This window comes from Tachyglossus aculeatus, chromosome 16 (genome assembly GCF_015852505.1).
Source record: "Tachyglossus aculeatus isolate mTacAcu1 chromosome 16, mTacAcu1.pri, whole genome shotgun sequence".
NCBI lineage: Eukaryota > Metazoa > Chordata > Mammalia > Monotremata > Tachyglossidae > Tachyglossus > Tachyglossus aculeatus.
In genome coordinates, this window is record NC_052081.1 from 46,822,859 (window position 1) to 46,844,382 (window position 21,524).

The following is a 21,524-nucleotide window of genomic DNA, read 5'->3' on the forward strand; positions in this document are numbered from 1 at the left end:
AGCCCACTGTTGGGTAGGGACTGTCTCTATACGTTGCCAACTTGGACTTCCCAAGCGCTTAGTACAGTGCTCTGCACACAGTAAGTGCTCCATAAATACGATTGATTGATTGATTAGCTTGTATCTACCCCAGCACTTAGTACAGCACCTGGCACACAGAAAGTGCTTAACAAATACCATTTAAAACCCCCCGCAAAAACCAGCTGGCCCACACTGGCCTCTCCCAGATGGGGCATAGGAGGAGACACCTGTGCTGAATGGTGGAGGTAGAACTAATATGGACCAACTGACCCGGTCGTTCAGCAAGTCCTCTGGAAGTGAGGTGAGGGGCTTTCATGGTTTCTTCCCACAGTATCCCCTTCTTGGCAGTGGTTCTGTTGCTAACAGGCCACTGGGGTCATGACTGGCATTTGCCATTGCCCGGTGGTGGTACTGTTCATACTTTGGATCAGAAGCAGTGTGACCTAATAGAAAGAGCATGGACTTGGGAGCCAGAGGACCTGGTTTCCAATCCCAGCTGTTCCACTCGACTGCTGGGTGACCTTGGGTAAGTCACTTTGGGTTTTTTTTGGTATTTAATAATAATAATAATGTTGGTATTTGTTAAGTGCTTACTATGTGCAAAGCACTGTTCTAAGCGCTGGGGTAGATACAAGGTAATCAGGTTGTCCCATGAGGGGCTCACAGTCTTCATCCCCATTTTACAGATGAGGGAGCTGAGGCCCAGAGAAGTGAAGTGACTTGCCCAACGTCACACAGCTGACAAGTGGCGGAGCCGGGATTTGAACCCACGACCTCTGACTCCAAAGCCCGGGCTCTTTCCACTGAGCCACGCTGCTTCTCTCTATTTGTTTTTGTATTTGTTAAGAGCTTACTCTCTGTCAGGTATTGTACTTATCTCTGAGGTAAGGTACAAGATAATCAGGTTGGGCACAGTCCATGTTGCATGTGGAGCTCACAGCTTTAATCCCCATTTTACAGATGAGATCACTGAGAAGTTGTGACTTGCCCAAATTCACACAGCAGACAAGTGGTGGAACTAGGTTTAGAACCCAGGGACAGGTTTAGTGTGGGACAGGGACTGTGTCCACCCTGAATAGTTTGTATTCACCCCAGTGCTTAGTACAGTGTCTGGCACATAGTAAGTGCATAACAAATACCACAATTGTAATTACTATTATTCGAGATGAAATTTAGATGCTTTTGCACGAGCCAGTTGCTGTAGCCGGCAAGCCAACACCCAGGCCCGGGAATATCTTGTGCCCAAGCCTAGAAGACATCAGTCACCTTTTTGGCCACCTTCAGTTTGGTTTTTCCCAGAAGTCTGGATCTGGGGAGGGAGGGTGCTCACAGTGAGCCTGGGTGGGGCCTGGAGGCTTCAGGGGTTGTGAGTTTGGTGGCCACCAGGCAGGCCTGAGGTTGGGGGTCCCAATAAGCTGCTTCAAGCTGAAATTGGGGATCCTGCTTACCGGGGAGAAAGATCGTGGACCAGGTCAGACTATAAGGGCCGGAAGGCAGGATCCGGCAAACCCAGGGTGGGCCGCCCTGCGAGGCCAAACCTGAGGCTCCCAGTGGCAAGAAGAGAAGCGGGAGGAGACTTCACCACGTCTGTTTATTCGTGCCAAGCTGGATGCTACATGGTAAAACAGAGCGGGCGAGAGGGGCAGTTGGAAACACCGTGTATACTGTACCCATACAACATTATTCCAAGGGGGAAGGAAATTAAAATGCGTCAAAATCAGGACGAGTACCGATCCGTACGCCTCGGCGATATAGTCACGTACACTGGTTAACATCGAGATCTCTAATACAAAAGCAGAATGGACCACTTTACTGGGCTTTTGTGCCCTCGGGGCTGGGGGCCCGATTGGAAGGGTGGGGAGAGCGCTTCCCAGGGGGCTGGACCCCCTGCGCCTCAGTTTCCCCCCACATCCCGCTCCTTCCCCTGCCCCGAGATGGGAGCCCGGCCCTGCCTCTGGCCTGCCCCAAACCGCCAATGCCTGGGTGAGCGGGGAAGTGGCTCTATGCTCTTGCCCAGGGGCTGGGGCAGGCGGGCTAGTGGTGGGGGGCTGGGGCAGACTAGCTTGGGGCAGGGGGGCTGGGGCAGGGGGGCTTCAGGGTGGAGAGGTGGTTCAGCAGATTGGGATGGTTTACTTGGCTGGGGCCTTGGGGAGACTCGGAGGGGAGCCCCAAAATTGCAGCAGGAGGAATTTGAGTCAGACTGCAGCGAGAACTTCCTCCCCCTTGGGATTATTCAGACGCACAGGGGTGACTAAAGGAAAGGTTGGAATTTTATTTCTAGGGACAGGTCTGATCTCCATCAGCTTGGGGCATTGTAGTAACTCTCTTGACAGGAGACAGGGGAATGGGCAGAATGACCTTTAGCTGGTCTGAGAGAGGGGAGAGGTGGATCAGCTTCACGGGAGTGTGGTGGTCTGGTTAGAGAGGGGCAGGGGGTGTTGAATACAGTAGTTCCTCACCCAAGTAACCCTCCAATCAGAACTGCCCCCAGACCCATTTGCAGTCAGAACTGAAAGTGCAACTCTTAGGTGAGTAAATGTGGTATTCATGAACCCTGGTGGGATGTCCCCGGATGACCCTGGGCTTGCCTGGCTCCTTAACTGGACAGTAAACTCCTCAAGGGCAGGGGGCTGGGTTAAGGGTTCGAGAGTGCAATCCAAGGGAGAGGCCCGGCCGTCCTGCCTTTGAGGAGTTTATCAGCGGTTGCCCAGTGGACACTACTGATGGGTCGACCACGATGCCTTCTCATGGTCCTGGCTGGGGTGGCGTAGGGGACGAATCAGGGACGTTAAAGTGCTTGGGCCCCGTTTGGCTGAGGCCTCTTGGAGGGAATCGCACCCTGGGCTGGACGTGAGCCAAACGGGCCGTGCCCCAGAGGCGCCTGAGGACTCGGCTTCTAGCCAGGGTGGTCACTAGGCTGGGGCGGGCAGGGGGTGGTGAGAACCATGACCCTCAGTGGCTGGCACACTCAGCCCTGTCCCTCTGGAAGATACTGTTGCTTTGGTCATGCCGCGAGCTTGACGGCATTTCTGGTACCATCCCTGCCCACCGACACCCGAGATGCCCCCAACCAAACGCCCTAAGTCCCTTCGCCCCCCAGCCCTGCCGCATCCAGTCCAGCGTGGTGAGGTGGGGGACCCAGACGGGGAGGGGAGAGCTGCCCGGAAAACACATCCCAGAATCAAATGGGAACGTGTCTATTTAATGTTGTGTTGCCCTCTCCCAAGCGCTTAGTCAGTGCTCTGCACACAGGCAGCGCTCAATAAATACGACTGAATGAATGAGTGGACCTGGGCAGCTGTGTCATGGTGGGGAGCTAGTGCCGGGGGACAGGTTTGGAGGAAGCAGCAGGAGGAGGCAGTCCCTCAGCCCTCTTTTTCCCACCTGATCTCTCCCTCCCCCAAGACCTTCTTGACCCCTTCACCGCTCCAAGGAGGGGTCTCTGTAAACAAGGGCCGCCCCACTGCGGGGGGCCACCGGAAGAGGGGGAAGGCAAGAGAGGGAGGGGCTGGGGCTCAGAACTCTAGTTGTGGCGGTGGGGAGGAAGGAGAGTTTCTTTGGGTTTCCTTTTGGGTATCAGAATGAGATGAACTTTAGTTTCTTCTTAAAACACAAACACCAGCTATACAGATTCCCCAACGGGGTCCTATTTACAGAGACCGGCCCACGGGGCCCGGGGCGGGTGGCCGCGATTCGAGTCTCACGCACACCCGGTGCTCTGAAATGTGTCCAGCCGGGCCGCCCGCCGGTCTGTTCTTCCCGCCCGGCTGACCCCTCGCGCTCTTCCCCGCCCACCCCCACTGCCCCGGGTTGCCCTGGGCTCGGCGATCAGTCCGTTGTCAGTAAGGCCGCCACACGGATTCGTCCATCCTGCCGGTGGTCGTCATAGCCGTCGGGGAGTTGCTGTGGCTCCCGTCGGCGTCCACGCCGTCGCTCTGGTTGGCCAGGCTGGGGTTCATGAGGTTGTTCCCCGCAGGGCCGCTGGTGCAGGATGAGAGCATGCGGGTGGGGGACCGCTCCCCGCCCGCCACCATGGAGAACTGGTACGACCCAGAGGACGTGCCGTAGTACAAGTGGTAGGGCGAGGGGTTAGCCTGGAAGGGTCCGCTCTGGTTCTGGGCTGAGCCCGGGTAGGGGGGCGGCAGGTAGGTGTGGTGGAAGCGGGTGGCGGCGGGCATGCCCGTCATGCTGATGCCGCCGATGCCGGTGGTGGAGGGGGTGGCGGTGTAAGGGAAGGCCGCCGACATGGCGCCCGGGTAATGCATCCGCGGGTCGGAGAACCGGGTCTCGGTGAGGGCGGGCAGGGTGGGGAAGGAGCGGTCGAACTGGCGCGGGTCGAACTGGTTGAGGTCCGGCGTGCCTGCAGCGGCGGAGAGAGGAGAGATGGACTGAAGGGCGGGGCGGGTGAGGGTGGTGCCCGGCCAGGGGTCCTGCCATCGACGCCGGCTGGCTCGGAATCCCGCTGGCCGCCCACAAGGCTGGCCTGGAGACAGTGGGGTCTCGGAGCCACAATAAATCAATCGATCAATGGTATTTATTGGGCGCTTACTGTGAGCAGAGCACTGGATTAAGGGCCTAACAGAGGACAACACTATATAACAGGCACAATGGGCCCATCTGCCACCTTAGAAGCAGTGTGGCCTAGTGGGTACAGTCCGAGCCTGGGGATCTGAAGGACCTGGCTTCTCACCCCGGCTCCGCCTCTTGTCTGCTGTGTGACGTTGGGCAATTCACGTCACCCTCTGGGCCTCAGTTCCCTCATCTGTGAAATGGGAATTAAGACTGTGAGCCCCATGTGGGATAGGGACCGTGTCCAAGCCGATGAGCTCGTATCTATCCCAGCACTTAAAACAGTGCTTGAGGCTAAATAAATACCATCATCACCTTGGAGGGAGGTCTCTCCTTGGGGCTGGGAGAGGCTGGGCTGAGCCACCTGGGGACCAAATTGAATTCCCCATAGCCTGACCAAGGGCTTTCTGGCCTGGCCCAGGAATACAGGACCCCCTCTAAACTGTAAGCTCCCTGTGAGCAAGGAACATGTCTTCCAACTGCATTATACTGTCCCCTTCCAAGTGCTTAGTACCGTGCTCTGCATACAGTAAAGTGCTTGATAAATATCATTGATTGAGGCAGAGGGGGAATCCAGGGGCTCATCCACTGCCCACCCCGTACCCACCCTGGGACCAGGACAGGCCAAATAGCTGCATAAGAGCATTTCCTTGGAGTCCTCGTGGTGGGGTGTATCTGCATTTGTGTGTCCGAGGAAGCGTGCTTGTGTGTCCAGGGCAGTGTATGTCTGCGTGTATCTGTCTGTGTGCGTGTGGGTGTGTAGTGGCTGGACTGACGCAGGGGAATGGGGGGTGGGGTCAGCTGTCCGGGGCCGGGCACAAGCATCCCGCCGGAGTCTAAGTCTGCTGGACTGACTGTGCCGTAACCCCCAGAATGATGGATGGATGGACTCCAGTTTCGGTTTGACAATCTAAACAGTGGGGTGACACGCAATGGCTCTGTTCCCGGAGGATGGATGGCCAAGGACCTCACCACCAACAGTGTCCGCTGGGTCGACCGGGAGCCAAATAGTCGCCTTGCAGTCAGCCGCCACCCCACGCTCCCTGCCTTCCACCTTCATTCCCCCAGATGCCCAGGGAGGAAGCCCAGGCCAAGGCCGATGCCCATTTTACGGCCGGTAGGACCATCCCATTCCTGCCCCGGCCTGCTGGGTCACCCCCGGCCAGCTGCTCTCCCTCTCTGGGTTGCTGTTCTCTTCTTTCACCAAGAGGAGAGAGAGCGACCCAACGTGCCCCTCCTGCCACCAGGGTCAGGGTGATGGTGAGGGCGAAGGGGTCCTAGAGTGGCAGTGCCTTCCAGGGTGGACTAGCTGTCTCGTTGTGCCTGGATACGATCCCAGGGCATGATAGGGAAGTGCCCCCCTCAGACTCGCCGACCTCTCCGAGTTGCAGGAGAGGAGCGGGGGGGCTGGGAGCGGGGGGGGCGGGGCTGCTCCAATGGGTGGCTCCTTCCCCAAGAGTTTTGGGAGGCAGCCGAGGTCAGGCTCCAAGTTAATGGGTCCTGATCCTCTCCCGGCCCAGCTGGAAGCAAACTCTGGCCTGAACCCAGGAGGGAACCCCGGTCGGGGTGGGGGCGGCATTTCTCCCTCACACAGCAGCAAAGTAGGGGGAGGGTACATCCCCTCTCTACCCTCATCCCCCCAAGTGGGCATCTCAACGCAAACCCAGGCCAGAGGGGCACTGGGACTCACTCAGGCGGCCGAGCTCAGATACCAGTCCCGACCAGCTCAGCCCGCCAACACACAGATGCCCAGTCCCGGCAGACACCCACAAGCTCACGCCCTTGGCACAGATGCGCGCACGTTCCCACCCTCAGACCTCATCCTCTTCTGGAACCCCATGCCCAGGCACAAAGATGCCCACAGCAGGTTTGCCGAGGACACTGAACACACACGTGTGCTTGAACCCCAGACTGTGAGCGGGAATGTTTCTGGCTCAGGCCCGTGGTTCCCCGGCTGTAACGGCAGGGCACCTGGAGGAAGCGGGGAGTGGGTGCCAGCCTGGACGCCACCCATCACAGCCTCTGTCCCTGACCCCTGCTGGGTGAGAGGGGGCCTGTTCCCCCCTGCCGCCTGCGGGATTCAGCCCACATCCATGACCTTTGGCTCAAGGCCCGTTGAGGTTCCAAGCCTTCCAAGTAACACCAAGGACCAGACAACAGAGGCAGGGTATGGGACTGAGAGACTTGATTCTAGTTCTGACTGCTGTGTAACCTGAGAGAGCCACTTGACTTCTCTGAGCCTCCTTTTCCTCTGGCCGAGAAATGGTCAGAATGTCTTGCCTTTCTTTTACCTCCACTGTGACGCAGAGATGAGGAAGCAGGGACTGCCCTGAGCCTTTTGGAAGCAGAGGGGTGGCAAGCACATGGGACTATGGGTTTGTGGGAACCAAGGACATGGGTTCCTCCAGCCAGATGAGCACCCTATTTTCAGCCTCGGCACCCTGAATGACGGGCAACCACATTACAGCCGGACCCCGGGGAGCCCCCTCAGCTTCCTCGACCCACCCACCCACGCCCCTTGGCCGCCGCTGCGAGTGCCCGTCAGCTCGGTTCGCCTGCCATCCTCCCGAGATGCCCCGCTCGGCGGCCCCTGGAAACCCGAGCGGCTATTGCCGTTGTCCCCGGGCCAACCCAAATATTTGAAGGAAATGTTTATTTTCTTCTCGAAATCGCCCCAGCTGCTGCGCTAACTGAATAAGTCCATTTAGCTGTAAGAATTTGCCCATTGTAAGGCGGCGGGCGGTCCCCGGTGCTCATGGACGCTGACCCGGCCTATCGGCGGAAGTGCCGGGCTGCGGGTGGACGGGAGCTGGGCGGAGGAGCCACGGCAAGGTCAGGGGCTCGGCCCGAGTTGTGGGTGTGCGTGTGTCTGCGTGTGTGTGTGTGGGGGCTCCGACGTGTGTTTGGCGGGCAGGGACCCAGGGAGGATCCTGTCAACACGTGGTGATGAATAGACACAGCGGGGAAACGACACCGGAGGCGGCCCGTGAACACAGAAGGGCCCACCGTCCCCTCCACCGTCAAACACTCTCCCACCTCCCCCGCCTGCTGGGTGGGCCCGGCCTCCCTCCCTCTAGACTGTAGGCTTGTTGTGGATGGGGTATGTGTCTGTTACATTGTTGTAGTGGACTCTCCCAAGCGCTTAGTACAGTGCTCTGCACACGGTAAGCGCTCAATAAATATGACTGGCTGACTGATCTTGCGCCATGGCCCGGGGGGAATGGGCATGGGGCTGGGAGTCGGGGGACCCAGGTTCTAGTCCCGGCCCTGTCCCTGGCCTGCTGTGTAATCTTAGACAAGTCACTTCTCTCTGGGCCTCAGTTTCCTTGTCTGTAAAGTGGGGAGAGGCTATGTGCTCACAGTCCCTAGTGCTAACCTAACGCAGTTGAACTATGTTGTATTTTCCCAAGCACTTAGTACGTTGCTGTGCAAATGGTAAGCACCCTCCTTCCTCTCCCCCTCCTCCCACTCTCCATCCCCCCCGCCTTACCTCCTTCCCGTACCCACAGCACCTGTATATATGTATATATGTTTGTACGTATTTATTAATCTATTTATTTATTCTAGACTGTGAGCCCGCTGTTGGGTAGGGACCGTCTCTATAGTTTGCCAACTTGGACTTCCCAAGCGCTTAGTACAGTGCTGTGCACACAGTAAGAGCTCAATAAATACGACTGAATATTTTACTTGTACATATTTATTCTACTTATTTTATTTTGTTAACATGTTTTGTTTTATTGTCTGTCTCCCCCTTCTAGACTGTGAGCCCACTGTTGGGTAGGGACCGTCTCTATATGATGCCAACTTGTACTTCCCAAGTGCTTAGTACAGTGCTCTGCACACAGTAAGCGCTCAATAAATATGATTGAATGAATGAATACATACATACAACTGACTGACTGACTGACTTCCTCTCAGACCACGAGCCCCAGGTGGGACACGGATCGGATCCAATCTGGTTCTCTCCTAGGAAGGGCTTATTTGGTATCATCACTTGAGTCACGCTGTCCCTCAGCGGGGAGCCTGGCCCCAGCCCCTAGCTTGGGAGTCAGAGGACCTGGGTTCTAATCCCGGCTCTGCTGCTTACCTGCTGTGTGACCTTGGACAACTCACTTTGCTTCTCTGTGCCTCAGTTCCCTCATCTGCAAAATGGGAATTCCCTCCTACTTCGAATGTGAACCCCATGTGGGACCTGATGATCTTGTATCTACCCCAGCACTTAGTATAGTGTTTGGCACATAGTAAGCGCTTAACAGATACCACAATGATTAATATTATTACTCATTCATTCATTCAATCGTAGTTATTAGTCTGAAGCACTTTGTGGGTAGGCAATTTGTCTATTATATCGTCTTCTGGTATTCTCCCAAATGCTTAGTACAGTGGTCTGCACACGCTAAGTGCCCAAGGAGAAGCAGCATGGCCTGGGAGGCAGAAAGACCTGGGTTCTAATCCTACCCCTGCCACTTGTCCCCTGTGTGAACTTGGGCAAGCCACTTAACTTCTCCGTCTCTCAGTTCCCTCATCTGGAAAATGGGGATTAAGACTCTGAGCCCCACATGGAACAGGGACTGTGTCCAACCTGATTAACTCACAGCTACCCCGGCGCTTAGAACAGGGCTTGACACAGGACGTACTTAACGAGTACCATCATCTTTTTTTTTCCCCATAAATACAATTGACTGACTGACTGAATGACCGGCTAGGCCGAAGGTCACTTCGGGTTCCTCTCTACGTCGGTTCACGTGTGTGTGTGTCAGTTCATGTGTGTGAGCTCGCGTGCGTGTAAGCAGAAGGAAGCTAAGTGCAGAGTCAGCCTGCGGGCCGAGAGGCCGGCTCTTCTACATCTAAGGCGTGGGCGCCTGTGCGCGTGCACACACAAACAAACACACACACACGCTCGCACGCATGAAAGCAGTCCCTGCCTTGACTTCCTCTGCTGCTGGTGGCCACCAGCTGTCCCTTGGCTGAGGGCAGGCGGTTCCCCGCCTCACAAGACAAGTTGTCTCCCCCTTTTAGACTGTGAGCCCACTGTTGGGTAGGGACTGTCTCTATATGTTGCCAATTTGTACTTCCCAAGCGCTTAGTACAGTGCTCTGCACACAGTAAGTGCTCAATAAATGCAATTGATGATGATGATGATGACAAGGGGCATTGCATGCTGTCACCCTCACACAGCGAGCCGAGCCTGACACGGGGCTACGGGGGCGAGAGAACAGCCAAGCAGCTTCGCGTGGCAGGGGGCTGGGGGGTGGAGGGGAGCTGGATGGACGGGGCTGGATGAGACCTCCACCTTGAACAGCATCTTCAAGGAGCCTAGAGGCACCTTGACAGCTCTCCCTCTGACTCCCCGCTCCCACCGACCTCTGCCTCTCCCCCCGGGCCCTGCTAGGCCTCTAGATTGTAAAGTCATTGTGGACAGGGAATGTGTCTGTTTATGGTCATATTGTACCAAGCGCTTAGTACAGTTCTCTGCCCACAGTAAGTGCTCAATAAATACCACTCCTCTCCTCATTAAATAATAATAATAATAATGATGGTATTTGTTAAGCGCTTACCATGTGCAAAGCACTGTTCTAAGTGCTGGGGAGGTTCTAAGGTGATCAGGTTGTCCCGGGCGGTGGGGGGGCTCACAGTTTTAATCCCCATTTTACAGATGAGGGAACTGAAGCACGGAGAAATTAAGTGACTTGCCCTAAGTCACACAGCTGTTGGCGGAGTTGTCCTCCTCTCCATCCCCCCCGTCTTACCTCCTTCCCTTCCCCACAGCACCTGTGTATATGTATATATGTTTGTACATATTTATTACTCTATTTATTTTACTTGTACGTATCTATTCTATTTTATTTTGTTAATATGTTTGGTTTTGTTCTCTGTCTCCCCTTCTAGACTGTGAGCCCACTGTTGGGTAGGGACTGTCTCTATATGTTGCCAACTTGTACTTCCCAAGCGCTTAGTACAGTGCTCTGCACACAGTAAGTGCTCTATAAATACGATTGATTGATTGATTGATTTTAACCCGTGACCTCTGACTCCAAAGCCCATGCTCTTTCCACTGAGCCATGCTGCTTCTCATAATAATGGCATTTATTAAGTGCTTACTATGCACAAAGTACTGTTCTAAGCCCTGGGGAAGTTACAAGGTGATCATTTCACTCCAAGCCAGCCGAGTCCACCACCCCTCCCGTCCTGGGTCAGGGCCCGCGGTCCGTTGTCCTTCACTGGCCTAAACCTTCAGCATCTGCCGCACCGGGCAAGAGGAGGCAAGTGACCAGCCTGGCCTGGGGTCAGGTCTGACACTGGTCTGGGTCCCTCTAGGAAGACTATTTTCCCGTCGGGACCAGGCGAGCCCCCGCGGCTCCGGCGAGGGCCACAGGAAAACCCTCTGCCTGGAGAGTCTGCTTCCCACACTTGGGCTGAAGTAGACTCCCCTCAACCCCAAAACAGCCTGACTAGATCAACTGGACCCTTAATTTCTTTTAGGCTGAATGCCTGACTTCCATTAGGCTTGCTGCCTGATTTCTTTTATGGATCTAGGTGCAGAGAGGATAGCCCTCTGACCTCAAAGAGGCTGCCACTGGCAGCGCAGGTGGGCCCGTGGCATCCTGCCACCCGAGAGAGAGAGAAAGCCCTCCACCTTCACCCCACCCTCTTCACGGCGGGGGCCCAGACGAGGAGGGGCCGGCCGCTCTCTCAGGCCCCGGAGGGAACTTGGGCGGTGGCAGCCCACCCCCGCCGCTCTCTACCAAACCCACACTAAATGCGCTTCCTCCTCCCTCACCCTGGCCCAGCTTCCTCTCTTGCTGCTGGGGCCGCCTCCAAGGCACCGCCTACTTCTTCACCGAAACGCCGATATTTTCAGTTATAATTATGGTATTTGTTAAGCGCTTACTATGCGCCAAGCACTAAAGCAACGTCAAGTAGGGCCGGAGAGGCTGTGGCAGGATCAGCAGCCCACAATCCCTCTAGACCGTCAGCTCATTGTGGGCAGGGAATGTGGTTACCCATTCTGTTGTAGTCTCTCAAGTGCTTAGTACAGTGGTCCGCACTCAGTAAGCACTCAATAGATACCATTGATTGATTGATTGACTGGCAGGGCAGACAGGGCCCATCTGCCTTAGTTAATGGGTCCAAGGCCTCTGAAGGGCAGAGATCTGGCTGGCACCGAGAGGGTCTTCAAACCCTCCTAGGTTTACCCCTAGTCTCAAGTTCCCCTTCTTGTCTCTCTCGCCTCCTCCCTCCTCCGCCAGTTGGGCCGTGGACTCACACGGAGGCTGCGGTGAGGCCGGTTTTGTTCTCCATCGCCCCGCCGAGTGTGGGAGGGGGGAGGAAGGGACATCCTACAGTGCACTTGGGCCCAGAGGGACGATTCAGGAAGTGGAAAGTCTGGCAGGACCCCACTGCCCGCCTTGGCCACCCAAACCCGTCCTCCGCAAACCACCCAGAGGTGCTGCCAAGAGACGGGGGGCAGGGGGGTGGGGAGACGGGTTGTCCCGGCTGGGCGGCACCACATCACCGGGAGACGGAATCCCCGGGCGTGTGGAGGCTCTTACCCAGAGCCGGGGCTCCCCCGCTGACCACCGGCCCACGCCCCCACCTGCCCCTGAGGCAGGGCTGAGAGCGTAGCTACAACGCTATCACTCAGGGATCTGAGATATTTCCCAGATCCTTCTCTGCCCCAGCCAAGCCCCAAGAAAGGGATAAAATCAGCTCGGCACACCATGGCAACTCCTTCCTATCGGCTCTACAGAATTCACATCCTTCCTCTAGCCTGGATCTTCCTCCCCCTTCATATCCGACAGACCACCATTCTCCCCGTCTTCAAAGCCTTATAAAAATTACATCTCTTAGAGCCCTTCCCCAACTAACTTCTTAGTTTTAGACTGTGAGCCCACTGTTGGGTAGGGACTGTCTCTATATGTTGCCAACTTGTACTTCCCAAGTGCTTAGTACAGTGCTCTGCACACAGTAAGCGCTCAATAAATATGATTGATGATGATGATGATGGCAACTCCTTCCTATCGGCTCTACGGCATTCACATCCTCCCTCTGGCCTGGATCTTCCTCCCCCTTCATATCCGACAGACCACCATTCTCCCCGTCTTCAAAGCCTTACAAAAATTACATCTCTTAGAGCCCTTGCCCAACTAAGTTCTTATTTTTAGACTGTGAGCCCACTGTTGGGTAGGGACTGTCTCTATATGTTGCCAACTTGTACTTCCCAAGCGCTTAGTACAGTGCTCTGCACACAGTAAGCGCTCAATAAATACGATTGATGATGATGATGATGATGATTTCCCTCACCCTCTCTTCTGTGCCAACTATGTACTTGGGTCTGTACCCTGGAAGCACTAGATATTCACCCCACTCCCAGCCCCACAACACTTAAGTCCTTATCTGTAATTTGTTTTAATGTCAGTCTTCCCCCTCTAGATTTTAAAGCTCGTTGTGTGCTAGGAACGTGTCTACAAACTCTGTCGTATTATACTCTCCCAAGGGCTCAGTACAGTGCTCTGTACATAGTAAGCGCTTGATAAATGCCATTGATAGATTGGCTGATTGATTATAGTCTAGGCAGGCGGGTGCTAGCCTGCCCAAAGCAGTGTGGTCTAGTGGATAGAGCCTGGGCTTAGGAGTCAGAAAGAAGGACCTGGGTTTTTAGCCCAGCTCCACTGCTTGTCTAATAATAATAATAATAATAATAATAATGTTGGTATTTGTTAAGCACTTACTATGTGCCAAGCACTGTTCTAAGCGCTGGGGTGGATACAAGGTAATCAGGTTGTCCCACGTGGGGCTCACAGTCTTCATCCCCATTTTACAGATGAGGGAACTGAGGCCCAGAGAAGTTAAGTGACTTGCCCAAAGTCACACAGCTGACAAGTGGTAGAGTCGGGATTTGAACCCACGACCTCTGACTCCAAAGCCCGGGCTCTTTCCACTTAGCCACGCTGCTTCCCTTGTCTGCTATGTGATGCTGGGCAAATCACTTGACTTCCTCGTGCCTCAGTTCCCTCATCTGTAAAATGGGGATGAAGACTGTGAGCCCCATGTGGGACAGGGGCGGCCAGCCAGTATCCACCCTAGCGCCTAGTACAGTGCCTGGCGAATAGTAAGCGCTTAACAAATATGACAATTATTATTATCATTAGCCTCAGCCGCGGGGCAGACCTTTGCCCAGCGGGCTGCCCACTGTCGGCACTCAGCTCAGTGCTCCGCCCATGGTCAGCGCTCAGCATGGAGCTCATCAACGGAGGAGTCGGGGAGACCCAAGCCGGCCCCGGGAGCAGCCAGGAGGCCGGACTCTGCCCTGCTGCTGTCTGCCGGACTATGCTGTGGCCCCCACCCCACTGGGGAGTGGAATGGGGAAGGAAGACCCCCGTCTGCCCAACCCGGGTCCCGTTAGGCAGCCCCCGGCCTTTAACGTTTCAATCCATTTCAGCTCTTCTCCCTGAGAGGCAGAGCCCCGAGGTGAGAGCCTGTAACAGGGGAGGAACTGGGGGCGGCCCACGGAGACGGGGGCCCCCGGAGGCTCCTGGCAGCTCCCGGCGGCAGTGGGGTCCTGTCCGTGCAAGCCCCATAATGAGGGATAATTCCCAGCGATTCTCAGGGCCGCGACGGCAGAGGAGCCGGGGGGAGTGCACTCCCTGGGTGAGAACTTTTGGGGCAGCCTTCAGCTAGGCCCCAGGAGTCCCTGTCCCTGGGCCTCCCTCTGCACCCCTGTGTCTGCGGGGGATATGCAAGCCACAGGACCATAAGCTCGTTGTGGGCAGGGAATGTATCCATTTACCGTTCTATTGTACTCTCCCAAGCTCTTGGTGCGGTGTTTTGCACACAGTAAGAGCTCAATAAATTATACTGAATGAAAGAATGAGAAGCTCAGGTCCCGGGAAGAGGGCACCACCTGAGTCAGCCCAGGCCACGGGATATTCAGCAGAAAGGGCGGCCGCCTGTCCACGTGGCACGGGTGGGAGCCGGGGAAACTCGGGGAGAGGTTATTCTGGGCACAAGCCTTCGTATCTGCTCGGTCCCGGATGTCCGGCTCTCTGACCCTAGTCCCCCAGGGCCCAGTCCCCAAATTGGGCCCCATTCCTTAGTCTGGATCACCCCATTTTCCAGAACCCTGGGACAGGGACGACGGGAAACAGGAGAGACTCTGGGTCGTGGGTCTGGCTGAAACAGAGCTCGAGTCCACAGGACAGAACCTTAGCCCAGACCCCGGTGGTCCGAGTTCTTCCCCTTGGGGTTCAGTCTGGCCCAGCTTGGAGAGGACTTCAGTGTGGTTCTGACCCGAAGCCTAGTAGGGATGGATGGGTATCTCCGCTACCCAGCTATGTCTCTGTGGGGCCACTGGCCTTGGGAATCGCCAGCCCCTTCCACCCTGCACCCCTGGCCAGGAGGAGGTTGGGGTGGGGGGCACCTGGTGAACCGGTCTGAGGGTCTTGCCGGGGGGAGGGCTGGGCTACAGCATGGCAGCGGTTGAACTCACAGGCACCACTGGCGACCTGGGAGTCGGGAGATCCGAACCTTAATCCAGACTCTGTCCCTGGTCTTCCTTGGGAAGCCTTGGGCAAATCAATTAACCTCTCTGGGCCTTGGTTTCCTCACCGGTAAATGGGGCTAAGATCCCCACTCTCCCTACCACAATTACAGTAAGCCTCGAGTGCAAGAGAGACTGTCTGATCTGATTATCTCCTATCTACCCAGTGCTTGGCACTTAGGACGCACTTAATAAATACCATGGTAATTATTCATTATTATCATTACTCCTGGGCCACAGCTCAGCAGAAGGGAGAGGAACAAGCCCGGAGCCAAAGGTAGGCAATCCCTCCCCATCACCATCACCAAAAACAGTTTGAATGCCTGCTTTGTGCAGTGTGGTCTAATGGCTAGAGCCCAGGCCTGGGAGTCAGAAGGACCTGGGTTCTAATCTCGGCTCTGCCCCTCGTCTGCTGTGTGACCCTCCTCGGGCAAGTCACTTAACTTTCCTGTTACCTCAGTTACCTCATCCATGATATGGGGATGAAGACTGTGAGCCCCATGTGGGACACGGACTGTAGCGTGGCTCAGTGGGGAGCCAGAGATAGTGGGTTCTAATCCCGGCTCTGCCACTTGTCTGCTGTGTGACCCTGGGCAAGTCACTAAACTTCTCTGGGCCTCAGTTCCCTCATCTGTAAAATGGGGATGAAGACTGTGAGCCCCACGTGGGACAACCTGATTACCTTGTATCTACCCCAGTGCTTGGAACAGTGCTTGGCACATAGTAAGTTCTTAACAAAAACCAACATTATTATTATTATTACTAACTTGTATTTACCCCAGGGCTGAGAATAGCACTTGGAACTTAAGAAGCGCGTAACAAATACCATTAAAAAAAAAAAAAGAAGAAGAAGCCGGCACTGGTCTCCTTTCTGCCTCATAGGTATGAATCTGTGGGTCCTGTCAACCCTCAGGTTCAAGTGGGTATCCATACTCTTCCATGGTTCTGGGGTTGGGGGGAGCAGCATAGGTACCCACGCCCTGGTCCTCACACTTCCTTTTTTATGGTATTTGTAGAGCATTTACTATGTGCCAGGCACTGTACTATGCGACGAGGTAGATAAAAGTGGCGGAGCCGGGATTAGAACCCAAGTCCTCTGACTCCCAAGCTGGGCTCTTTCCACTAGCCCTTGCTGCTTCGCTTCTGTCCTGCCCGCGTTTCCTAGCGGAGCTCACCCAGAAGACGAATGAGATGGGCATTCTTCTCCATTCCCAGTTGCCACCTCTCCCCACCCCAGCAGTCAGAGAAATGGCTGAGCTGCTTAGCACCCAGAGGGCCAGGCAGAGAGTCACATGCTCCCTGGCTCTGCCCTAACATCCCAGCCGTGTTCCTCCCCTCAGTTGCAGTCCTGAAAAGCAGCAGCAAAGGCTGGCGGCTCATTGTCAGAATCCTTCCCCGTCTCCCAGCCCCGTTCCCCTCCCCGCTGGCCATCTCCCTGACCCCAGGAGCCCATGCCCGGCGGGACTCGTACCTTGGATGGGAGTCTGGGCCTGGGTGCTGAAGTGGCCGGGGGTGCCGAGGGAGCCGCGGGGGCTGGGGGTGGCCGGGGTGACTCTCATTCTCAGCCGGTCGATTTCGCCAAAGCGTTCAGTGAAAGACTTGTTCTGGTCTTCCAGCTTCTGCCTGTGCCCTGAAAGATCCAGGGGGAAGACCCTGTTAGCATCCCAGAATCCTTGAGTCCTTGGGGGGGAATGGGGTTCTACAGTTCACCAAATCCCTCATCTTGCCTGCAGACAGCATACCCTCCAACTACACGTGGCTCAGCAGAAAGAGCACGGGTTTTGGAGTCAGAGGTCAGGGGTTCAAATCCCGGCTCTGCCAATTGTCAGCTGTGTGACTGTGGGCAAGTTACTTCACTTCTCTGTGCCTCAGTTACTTCATCTGTAGAATGGGGATTAAGACTGTGAGCCCCCCGTGGGACAACCTGATCACCTTGTATCCTCCCCAGTGCTTAGAACAGTGCTTTGCACATGGTAAGCACTTAATAAATGCTATTATTATTATTATTGTTATTATTATTACCCAGCAGTGCCCTTGTTTTAAAGCTTTCAGGGACAGGGAGCCAAGCCCACCCCCTACCACCATCCCAGGCAAGATGCTCTTCCTCTGGCCTCTTCTTCCTCCCAAGACAACTGACTCAAAAATCTGACTCCCAGCACCCCATGGTCCGGCTCTACCAGACTGAAACCCCAGTGGGATCAGGGGATCCCGGCTCCGTAATGGAGGATCTCAAAGCCCTGTAAGTGCAAGGTCTCCCTCTTTCCCCCGCAAGTAACCAAACCCAAGGAGGGTGGCCCAGCTTCCCCTAGCTTTCTCCACGGATGAGCAGCACAAACTATCCCCACCATGGCCCCGAGCTGGGGGGAAGAGGAGAAAGAGGAGGGAGGAAGGGAGCAGAGACAGGAAGACGGTCCCCTGGGAGGCTAGACTGTGAACTCGTTGTGGGCAAGAATGTGTCTCTTGTTATACTGTACTCTCCCAAGCGTTTAGTACAGTGCTTTGCACACAGTAAGTGCTCAATAAATACAATTGATCGATTGACCTCCCAGACTCCCGCTCACCAACCTCATTCAATAGCCTGGGAGGTCAATCAATTAATTGTATTTATTGAGCACTTACCATGTGTAAAGCACTGTACTTCATGCTTACAAAAATAAATGGAAACATTCCCTGCCCACGACAAGCTGACAATCTCCTGGCTCTCTCTCTGCCTCCAAAGTAATAATAATTGTCGTATTTGTTAAATGCTTACTACGTGCCAGGTACTGTACTAAGCACCTGGGGTGGATACAAGTAAGTAGGGTTGGACGCAGTCCCTGCCCAACATGGGGCTCACGGTCTTAATCCCCATTTTACAGACGAGGTTACGGAGGCACAGAGAAGTGAAGGGACTTGCCTGAGTTCACACACGGCAGACGAATGGCAGAGTTCTGCCAAGCCAGCTCTGCCTGAGGTTAGAACCCAGGTCTTTCACAGTCCCAGGCCTATGCTCTATCCACTGGGCCACGCTGCTTCTCAAAGTGCCACTGGCTCAACTGAGCCCCTGATTCCTGCTTTACCAGGGGCGTCTACCCATCCCTTCAAAGCCTCTCCATGCCCATCACCTGCCAGTGGGTAAAGGATGGTCTTAGGGACCCTCAGGCTCTGCCCCCTGGCCGGGGCACCGCATCTGCCAGGAGAGAAAGGGGTCTAGAGTTCTCACCCCTGTTGCCATGTGGGGCTTTGTGAAACTCCCACCCGGGCAGGGTCGCCTCAGGGTCTGGGGGAGGGACTGGCCCATTGCGGGTTCTGGACACGGGAAAGTTGGCACTTCTTGCTGAGCTAGACCCCTTTTAACATTGTTGCTTTGGGGCTTCAAACCTTTGGGCGTTTGAGGCCATTGATCATTTGGCAAAATGTAGCTTCCTGTTCCTAAGGGGACGAAGGAAAAAAAACCTGTGTACTCTTCCCCAGTGCTTAGTACAGTGCTCGGCAAAGTAAGCGCTTCCTAAATACAATTACTCCTACCAGTGAGTTCGCCTGAAAACAGTCGTCTGGTGCGGGGAGTGTGATGGCCATAAAGATGGGTGAAACTGGCCCCAAACCCAGCTGGGGCTGGAGCACAATATCCCGTGGGTTCAGCAGCCAGGTCGCGATGCAGGCACAGGAGGGGCATGGGTGGCTTTGTGAGTGGCATGGTGTGGGCAGGTGCCCTCGGGGCTGGCTGTTGGAGGCCAGAAACCCAACTGTCCTCTGCCCCCACCCCCGGAATGTTCCTGAACTTCTGCAATGTAGGGCCGGGTCTTGTCCATTCCCTTGGCATCCCCCTGCCCACTTCCTCGGTGCCCCTGCCCATTCCCCTGGTACATGCTGCCCATTCCTCTGGCACCCCCATCCATTTCCCTCATACCACTTGTCTCTTTCCCTGCTACCCCCTGCCCATTCCCCTGGTGTCCCCCATCTGTTTCCCTGGCACCTTCTGTCCATTCCCCTGGTGCTCCCTTGGTCCAGATGGTGGCAAAGCGGCCCCCTCCCCACTCCCGCCAGCATGAAAGAGCAACAGCAGCAGTAATAACAGCAGCAGGAGCTGGGGGTTTCCAGCCGGGCCAGCAGAAATCCAAACCACCATCCAGATGTGATTCCGGGCCATTTTCAGGCTCTCCCCTGCCCCCCTCCCCAAGGAATCCAAAGCCAGGCATCCCTGGTGGTAGACCTAGAGACCGGCCCCCTGTACTGGATGCCCCTTGTCCGACTTCCAAGCAGGGCCTGCATTAGGTGGGCAACCCTCTGGCAGCCCCCAGTAGGCGTTCTGCAGCCTGGGATACCTGTGCTCCTGGCTGCCAGGTCTGGCCGAAGCCAAAACAACCTTCCGAGCCAGGGCCAGGACGGCCAGCATCGGCGGGAACATCTCGTCCGGCCCGGCTCCCCACGGTGCTGTCTCCGCCGCTCTCGGTCTCGGCCTCGGCCCAGCTTCTGGCCCCGTTCAGGTTCCCGAGGCTCGGCCGGTGGCCAGAACAGCTCCTTCTCTTCCTCCACCCCTCCACCCCCGGGCATGACGGGACCTTTTCTCTACCAGGTACAGGGGCAGGGTGCCCGGTGCCCCTGAGTCACCCAAATAGCCAGTTTTCTCAGGGTAGAAACAGGATGGAAGGATGGGGGTGCCTACACCCCCTTTTCTGCTTGTTTCTGTGCTCAGGTTCCCCCAGCTGGCAGGGGGCCATGAGGCGACTGACTACAAGCCAATTCTGGTCTCCGGCACCCATGATAGCAAGGAAACAGAGTCCAGCCTCTCCCCTCTATCAATCAATGCTCTACGTGGAGCAGAGTGGCCTAGTGGAAAGAGAACAGGCCTGGAAGTCAGAGGACCTGGGTTCTAATCCTGCCACAACCCTATGTCTCCTCTGTGACCTTGGGCAAATCACTTAGTTTCTCTGTGCCTCAGTTACCTCATCTGTAAAATGGAGATTAAATTCCTTTTCCTCCAATTTGGGCTGTGAGCCCCATGTAGGACAGGGACAGAGTCCAACCTGATGACCTTGTACCTACCCCGGAGCTTAGAACAGTGCTTGATACAGACTAAGTGCTTAACAAATAATAATAGGAATAATATTGAGTGCTTACAAATAATAATAATAATAATGGTGTTTATTAAGCTCTTCCTATGTGCAAAGTACTGTTCTAAGCGCTGGGGAGGTTACAAGGTGATCAGGTTGTCCCGTGTGGGGCTCACAGTCTTCATCCCCATTTTACAGATGAGGTAACTGAGGCACAGAGAAGTCAAGTGACTTGCCCAAAGTCACACAGGTGACAATTGGCGGAGCCGAGATTTGAAACCCATGACCTCTGACCCCAAAGCCCGTGCTCTTTCCACTGAGCCACGCTGCTTCTCACGCTGCTTACTGTGTTCAGAACACTGTACAAAGCTTTTGGGAAAGTACAAGTACTTTCCTCTGAAGTCTCCACTAATGCTCCAAGCCACTGCCCTAAGCCCAGACAGGTTGTAGTTGGTGGGCAAGTCACTTAACTTGTCTGGGCCTCAGTTTCCTCATCTGTAAAATGGGGATGAAAATGTCTGTCCTCCCTCCTCATTCCCCTTTAGACTAGGAGCCCCATATGAGCTAGGACGTATGTCCAAACTGATTAGCTTGTATCTACCCCAACGTGTAGTCCAGTGCTTGACACATAGTAAGCACTTAATGAGTACTACAATTACTATTCCCTCCAACTAGCTGATCACACCTTGACTTTGGAGGCCTGTGGGCCTCCACCTAATGGTGGGATGCTCCAGGGCAGGAGGAAAGAAGTGGAGTGGGCAGGGGAAGAAGCCTTCTGTAGGTGGGTGGGGAAGTGGTGGGTGGCTGCCCCCCTTCCCTGATGGACTCTGGGATGGTGGTCCCACGGCAGATTCTCCGGGCAGGTGCGAGGGGCGAACACCTCTCTCTGCCCAAGTGCCCCAGGGCCAAGGCTCCTGGCCTCGCCACATCCGTGGCCCAACCTCATCCCCCGTGGGCCAGCTCGGTTATACCCACCCAGACTGGCACATCTCCCGCTCATTGCAGAGTCTTCCCCCAAATCCAGGCTTAGGACCCCCAGCACCTGAACCCATATGGGAGGCTGTGAGTGTACCGGGGCCCATTTCATCTGATACTTCTTCACTTAATTAGCGTCCATTAAGCTGATTAACGGAGTCCGGGTCCAGGACACCCGCGGGGCCCGGGAACAATGGCCCTTGTGAAATCCTTACTACATGTGTCATCTTGCGACTCGCTCAATTAATTCTGAAAACTTCGAGTTAGGCAACCCATCGGGTAGTCCCCAAGCCTGGGCAGCCCCAATGCCATATGGGATGGAAACAACTGGGGCTTTGCCCCCTCCCTTGGGCGTACGGCGGCGGAGCTGGGATACTTCCTTCCCC

The 21,524-nt window shown here is 55.4% G+C and overlaps 1 protein-coding gene across 1 annotated transcript in view; it reads right to left on the minus strand.

The window, feature by feature from the left end:
- Positions 1-3,849: 3,849 nt before the first annotated feature.
- The window catches only part of RUNX3 (RUNX family transcription factor 3), a 114,495-nt gene continuing 96,820 nt past the window's right edge, over positions 3,850-21,524 (minus strand). Inside the window, exons 5-6 of the mRNA XM_038758433.1 lie at positions 16,602-16,760; positions 3,850-4,381 (exon numbers count right to left, since the gene is read on the minus strand). Of these exons, the coding sequence (XP_038614361.1) occupies positions 3,861-4,381; positions 16,602-16,760 (680 nt within the window). The 3' untranslated portion in view covers positions 3,850-3,860. The remainder of the gene's footprint in view (positions 4,382-16,601; positions 16,761-21,524) is intronic.